The following is a 7444-nucleotide window of genomic DNA, read 5'->3' as shown; positions in this document are numbered from 1 at the left end:
TAGCCCTGGCTGTCCTGGAACTCACTTTGTAGACCAGGCTGGCCTCGAACTCAGAAATCCGCCTGCCTCTGCCTCCCAAGTGTTGGGATTAAAGGCGTGCGCCACCACCGCCCAGCTGAGCACTGATTATTCTTACAGAGGTCCTGGGTTAAGTTCCCAGCATCCACATGGCAGCTTACAACTGCCTATAACTCCAGTTCCAGAGGATTTGATGCTGTATTCTGGCCTCCATGGGTACAGGCACACAGACAGTTCAGAGATAAACATGCAGGCAAAACACTCCTACACATGAAGTAAAATAAAAAGCATTGTGTAAAGCTGGGCCTGGTGGAACACATCTGTAATTCTAGCACTTAGGAGTTGATGCAGCAAGGCCAGAAGTTCAAGGTTACTCTTGACTACATAACAACTTTGAAGGAAGCTGTTCTGGGCTACTTGAGATCCTGACACAAAAGCACACACCAATTTCATATGGCAGAAATGATGACATTTCAATCAAAGCCAAGCTAAGCAGTGTGACAGGCACATGCCTGTAGCTCTGTACTGGGAGTTTGGGGGAGAAGTATTATGAGCTTGAGGAGTCTCTGATCTACATCGTAAGACTCCATTAGGGGGAAGAGGAAGAAAAGTAAAGAAAGTAAAAGAGCCAGACATGGTGGCTCACACATATCATCCTAGTACTTTGGAGACTGAAGTAAGAAAAGTGTATGTCTGTCCATGGCCAACCTAGGCTATGTTTGGATCTCCAGATCAACATAGGTTACATAATAAGGCCTGCTTCAACAAACCAAACCAAACTGAAAATCAGTGTGGCCTTGGTACTGTGAATGATCTCAAAGAACTATAAAAGCAAACTAAGCCATAAGTGGAGTGTGCTTTAGGGGAGTAGGAATCCTTTTTGGGAGGCACATCTTAAACTGAAAAAAAAAATGAAGAAACAAGCTATACACATAACCAGCAACAAGTACCTAGAATTACAGAGGACTATAGCACAGTAAGAAAGAGACAGCCAGCCGGGTGTGGTGGTGCACGCCTTTAATCCCAGCACTTGGGAGGCAGAGGCAGGTGGATTTCTGAGTTCGAGGCCAGCCAGGGCTATACAGAGAAACCCTGTCTCAAAAAAAACAAATACAAAACAAAACAAAAAAACCAAGAAAGAGACAATGAGACATTAGGAAAAATATAGATGTATAGTTCTCAGAGGGAGAAACCTAGCAGGCTGGTCTGGGGTGCATAGCTTAGTGGGGGTGGGGGTGGGGGGGAGGATATAACTTTTAACAAGCTAGCATATTTACATACAGAGAACCTGTATCCCCACGCTGCTGTAGAAGTTTTAGATCTGGACTCATGCTACATGAGACAAGTTGAGCTAGAAGTTCAGTTGTCTGTTGTTATAGCAACACATTCTCTAGCTACTTTGCCTTTTTTTTTGGTTTGGTTTGGTTTGGTTTGGTTTGGTTTGGTTTGGTTTGGTTTTTCGAGACAGTGTTTCTCTGATTAGTCCTGGCTGTCCTGGAACTCACTCTGTATACCAGGCTGGCCTCGAACTCAGAAATCTGCCTGCCTCTGCCTCCCGAGTGCTGGGACTAAAGGTGTGTGCCACCACACCCGGCTTACTTTGCCATTTTTTTAATGATTAATATGTTGACAATTGGCATGAGAATGAATAAAATACAGAGTTTTATAAAGTTACTGCAATAGAAGAATACTTTTTTGATTGATTAATAATTTGAGGAACACTGGGTAGATTTCAGGAAATCAGGTAGAAGAGAGGGAGGAAGGATTCTGGGAGCCAGAGGGATCAAGGATACTACAGAAAACCCACAGAATCAAGTAACCTGGACTCAGAAATGCTCACAGAGATGACATTAATAGTCAGGGAGCCTACATGGTTCTGACCTAGGCCCCTTGCATCTTAGCCATCTTGTAGGACTTCTAACAGGGTGTGGGGGCGGGGCGGGGCTGACTTGTGAGTCTTTTGTCTGCTTTTGGGACCTTTTTCCTCTTGCTGGATTGCCTTATTCAGACTTAATATGAGGGGAGGTGTCTAGTCTTATTGCAGCTTGCTATGCCATGTTTGGTTGATTTCCATGGGAGGCCCGTCCTTTTCTGAAACAGGAGGAGTGGAATGAGAAGTGGGTAGAAAGGGTTATTCAGAGGGGAGGAAGGAGAGGAAACTGCAGCTGAGATATAGTATGTGAAAGAAGAATAAATTTAAAAATTAAAAAAATAAATTGAGTTTTTAGTTGTCACAAATGCATTTTTATGTGTATATGTACTTACACAGTCAATCTTTTCTTTCCTGTATTCTTAATGCGTGTATGTATACATACATACATACATACATACATATGAATGTTTTTGCCTGCACGTATCTCTGTGGATGTACAGATGTGCCTGCAGAGGTATTGGATCCCCTGGAACTGGAGTAACAGCTGGTTGTAAGCCACCACATAGGTTCTGGAAATAGAAACCTGGCCCCCTGTGAGAGAGTAGCCAGTGCTCTTAACTACTGGGCCATCTCTCCAGCCCCTATAGAGTCAATCTTGGTCTTTTCCAGCATAACTGAGTATGCACTCCATAATAGTAAACATTTGAACAGTTTGCATCAAAAGCATACTTTGTACTCAAGTATTCCAGTGTAGCTCATTTTCCTGTTTTTAAAGATGTATTTTAGCTGTGTGTGGTAGTGCAGGTTTCTAATCCCAGCACTTGGGAGGCAGAGATAGGTGGATGCATGAGTTTGAGACCAGCCTGGTCTACAGAGTGAGTTTCAGGGCAACCAGGGCTACGTTGAGAAAACATGTCTTCCAAAAACAGGAGGGGATTTATTTTAAAATTGTAATATGTGTGTGTGTGTGTTTGCCTTTGTCTTTGTACCTAAGCGCGTTTGCTCACAGAGTTTAGATGTGTGGGATCTACATGAAGCTAGAGTTACAGGTAGTTTTGAGCACCCAGTGTGGATACTGGGAATCGAACTCTGATCTTTTACAAGGGCAATGCTGTCTCTTGGTTGCTGAGCCATCTCTCCTGCCCCCATTTTTCTGTTTTTAAAGTGAGAAAACTGAGGCCTATGAAGAAACAAAGAGCTTATGATTTCTGCAGCGATACTTTAATAACTGATTTCCCTCATCGTGTCTGTTGTAGAGTGTAGTGTGAGAGCACTGAATAGAGTACTGCATGATGAGATTCTTAATAAGCCCATGGAAACCCTGAAGCTCGCTATCCCGTCAGGGATATATACTCTTCAGAACAACTTACTCTATGTGGCACTGTCAAACCTAGATGCAGCCACTTACCAGGTACTAGATACAATTCTAATGACTCTCTTAAAAAACAAATAAACAAAAACCCAAACATTAATAATATTTCTGTTTTCTTTTTTAGGTTACATATCAGTTGAAAATACTTACAACAGCATTATTTTCTGTGTCTATGCTTGGTAAAAAATTAGGTGTGTACCAGTGGCTCTCCCTAGTAATTCTGATGGCAGGAGTTGCTTTTGTACAGGTAACTATTCAAGATAAGTATGCCTTTCATTTCTGTCACAGTTTGAAAACCTGATAGATTTCACATAGAGAATATGGTCCCATTACCTGCCCAAGCAAGTGCGTGCTGATATATGTTTTATGGCTCCATGTAAGCAAATACTGCATTGAGAGTATGTGCTATGATGTAAGTAAATAAACACATGGGTGAGTCTCTCATAGTAAAGAACTGAGCAGTAGGCCATGGCATAGCTTATGGGCAGAGGAGTTACTTTGGTTCTCAGGACCACACACACACTCGTGCACACACATGAACACATACACACAAACTGTTGTGGTTTTTAGCCCCAGCTGGCCTGGAGCTTCCTCTGCAGATGGGTGTGAACTCAAACTCTTGACACTGTCCTGCCTCTGCCTTCTGAGTGCTGAGATTACAGTCATAAGCCACCATGTCTGCGTTTTCTTTCTTTCTTTTCTTTCTATTTTTAATTTATTCATATGTGTCTGTGTGGGTCTATGCATATATGTGTAGAGACCAGAAGAGGGTACTAGGTGTCCTGTGTCACTCTGTCAATTACTCTGAGGCAGGGCTCTCCTTGAACCTGGGGTAGGGTGAAATCCAGTGTGCCCCAGTGCTCTTGCTGTTTCTGCCTTCTGAGCTGGATGCATGAGATGCACGGGATGCACGGGATGCACGGGATGCACAGGCGTCACATGGGTTTTCTACCAGTGTGGTTCTCAGTACTGCACGGCACCCTGTCTAAGCGGATGGATGAACTGGTTCTACAGCCATTTTATTCACGTATTAATAATTGTTGTTGTTGTTGGCCTAGAGGGAGGTTTTATCCATTTAAAGGGTATTTTATTTTATTGTCTTTCATTTTTTAACATTTGCTTTATGACCTAAAATATAATCTATTTTGGAGAAAATTCCATAATATCTAAGAATCTATACTCCTTACCTTAATGTTTTGTTTTCTTTTTTTTTTTTTTTCCCGAGACAGAATTTCTCTGTGTAGCCCTGGCTGTCCGGGAACTCACTTTGTAGGCCAGGCTGACCTCGAACTCAGAAATCTGCCTGCCTCTGCCTCCTAAGTGCTGGGATTAAAGGCATGTGCCACCATGCCTGGCTACCTTAATGTTCTTAATAAATGGCTGTGCTGTCTTTCCAGGGCTACATTAAGGGGTTTTTGTTTTGTTTTGGTTTTTGGCTTTTTGGTTTTTGGTTTTTTGGCTTTTCTCTGTGTCGCCCTGGCTGTCCTAGACCAGGCTGGCCTCGAACTCAGAAATCCACCTGCCTTTGCCTCCCGAGTGCTGGGATTAAAGGTGTGAGCCACCACTGTCTGGCTACATTTTGTTTTTTTGTTTTTTGTTTTTGTGTTTTTTTCAGAGAATATCTCACCATGTAGCCTTGAGTGCACCATCTTCTGCTTTAGCCCAGGATTGTAGGTTTGAACCAGTACTCTTGGCAAGAGAGAGAGAGAGAGAGAGAGAGAGAAGGAAGGGACAATCCAACAAAATCAGACATAGCACAGTGAAACTTGGCCTTAAGAAAGAGCAAAACCAGCTGGGCGTTGGTGGCGCACGCCTTTAATCCCAGCACTCGGGAGGCAGAGGCAGGTGGATTTCTGAGTTCGAGGCCAGCCTGGTCTACAAAGTGAGTTCCAGGACAGCCAGGGCTATACAGAGAAACCCTGTCTCGAAAAACCAAAAAAAAAAAAAAAGAACTGAAACACAAAGGATTAAAATACAAAAACAAAAAAACCAACTTTAAGTAAATAAAAAATAAATACCCCCCCCAGGCCCAAACCACAAAGAACAAAAAACAAAATCTAATATGTAAGTAAAATAGCTGAGGAATATGTCAGCTACTTCTATTTAGAAACATAATTTATATGAAAGCGCAAAAGACTCTAATAGCCAAGTCAGTCATGAGCAAAAATAGCAGTGCTAGCCATGCCTGGTGACTCACACTTATAATCCTAGCACTGAAGACACTGAGGCAGGAGAATTGCCGTGATTTTGAGGTCATCTTGGGCTACCTAGTGAATTCTAGGCTACTGTAGGATACAGTGTGATGTCCTGCCTCTGCCCCATTCACAGAGCAGTTTTGGAGGTATCACAGTACCTATTTTCAAATTATGCTTTAGAGCTGTGATAATAGAAACAGCATGGTACGGCACAAAAACAGACATGTAGGCCCTTGGATGAGAAGGTCTCAGAAATAAACCACCTAATTATCGACAAAGGTGATTAATCTATATGTCTTAGGATTTCTATTACTGCAATGAAACACCATGACCAAAAAGCAAGTTGGGGAGGGAAGCGTTTATTTGGCTTACACTTCATCATCAAAGGCAGAAACTCATAACAGGCCTGGAATCTGAAGGCAGGAGCTGATGCAAAAGCCATGGAGGGGTGTTGCTTATTGGCTTGCTTCACTCGGTTTGCTCAGCTGCCATTCTTATAGAACCCAGGACCAACACCATGAAGATGGCACCACCCACAATGGGCTGGGCCCTCTCCCACTGATCACTAGTTGAGAAAATACCATACAGCTGATCTCATGGAGTCATTTCCTTACCTAAGGCTCCTTCCTCTGTAATGATGCTGGCTTGTGTCAAGTTGACATGCAACAGCCAGTACAGCATACATTGAAGAACAGCCTCTTCAACAAATGGTGTTCAGAAGCTATACACAGTATCCATAGTACAAGGCTAAGACTAGCCACATTCTCACCCAGCACAGGACTCAGTTCCAAATGGTTGAGGACTTTAAACCCTGAGACCTTGGAGAATGTGAAAGAGAACAGGGACAGCACTTAAGAGAAGCTCACAGAAAGGCCTTTTTGATAGATTCCAATTTGAGCAAACAGTAGCAAAAATTGACAGATATGAGTGCATGAAATGTAAAAGCTGCCTAACAATGAAAACAGACTAAAGAGAACCTTTGGAGGGGATGAGGGTGTTCACTAGTTCCTCATCAGACAGGATTAACATGCAGTTATATAAAGAACTCAAAACAAAACAAAAACAAAACCAACCAAGCATCCAGAAGTCCTAAGCCTATGAGTAATCAGGCAAATGAACTCAGCAGATAGTTCTCAAAAGAAATGCTGATACCTTATAAACATACCTAAAATGTTTACTATCTTCAGCCACTAGGGAAATAGAAATCAAAACTACACTGAGTTCATTTCGACCTAATCAGAATGGCTATTATCAGCACAACAAACAACAGATGGTGTGGAAATCAATCTTAATGCTCCTCTGATTGGGATATAATTCAAAGCAGCCAGTTGTAAAATAGTATGGAAGTTTCTCCATGGGAAGATTTTAATTTTACCTGTGTCTGTGCGCACACGTGCATGCGTGGATGCATTCGCACTTGCCTGCACACACATCATAGAGCATTTGTGGAGGTCAAAGGACAGCTTGATGCAGTCAGTTCTCTCCTTCCACCTCTATGTGGGTTACAGGAATTGAACTCCGTTGTCAGCCTTACATAGCAAGCACTTTCTCTTTTGAACCATCTTGCTCGGTAAGTAAAAATACTAACACATGATGCAGCTCTACCTTTTCAAAATATATTCTTGAGCGTACTACAGAAATACAAATATTTATTGCAGAGTTGTTCACAATAGTTAAGTTATAGAACTAGCTTACATGTCCATCAGTTTGTCAATGGATAATGTAAATGTGATATATATATATATATATATATATATATATATATATATATATTACACACATACATACATACACACACACACATATGATACACACACACAATGGAGGTTTATTTGTCCATTAAAAAATGAAATTATGAGCTGGGTGTGGTGGCATACATCTTTAATTCCAGCACTCGGGAGGCAGAGGCAGGCGGATTTCTGAGTTTGAGGCCAGCCTGGTCTACAAAGTGAGTTCCAGGACAGCCAGGGCTATACAGAGAAACCC

The 7444-nt window shown here is 42.2% G+C and overlaps 1 protein-coding gene across 1 annotated transcript in view; it reads left to right on the top strand.

Annotated features, from left to right (window-relative positions):
• Slc35a3 (solute carrier family 35 member A3) overlaps window positions 1–7444 on the top strand; it is a 41630-nt gene that overhangs the window by 22406 nt on the left and 11780 nt on the right. Inside the window, exons 3-4 of the mRNA XM_021158446.2 lie at window positions 3148–3302; window positions 3388–3510. Coding sequence (XP_021014105.1) covers window positions 3148–3302; window positions 3388–3510 — 278 coding nt within the window. The remainder of the gene's footprint in view (window positions 1–3147; window positions 3303–3387; window positions 3511–7444) is intronic.

This window comes from Mus caroli, chromosome 3 (assembly GCF_900094665.2).
Source record: "Mus caroli chromosome 3, CAROLI_EIJ_v1.1, whole genome shotgun sequence".
NCBI classification, from domain to species: domain Eukaryota; kingdom Metazoa; phylum Chordata; class Mammalia; order Rodentia; family Muridae; genus Mus; species Mus caroli.
This window is presented reverse-complemented; position numbering and strand designations above follow the sequence as displayed.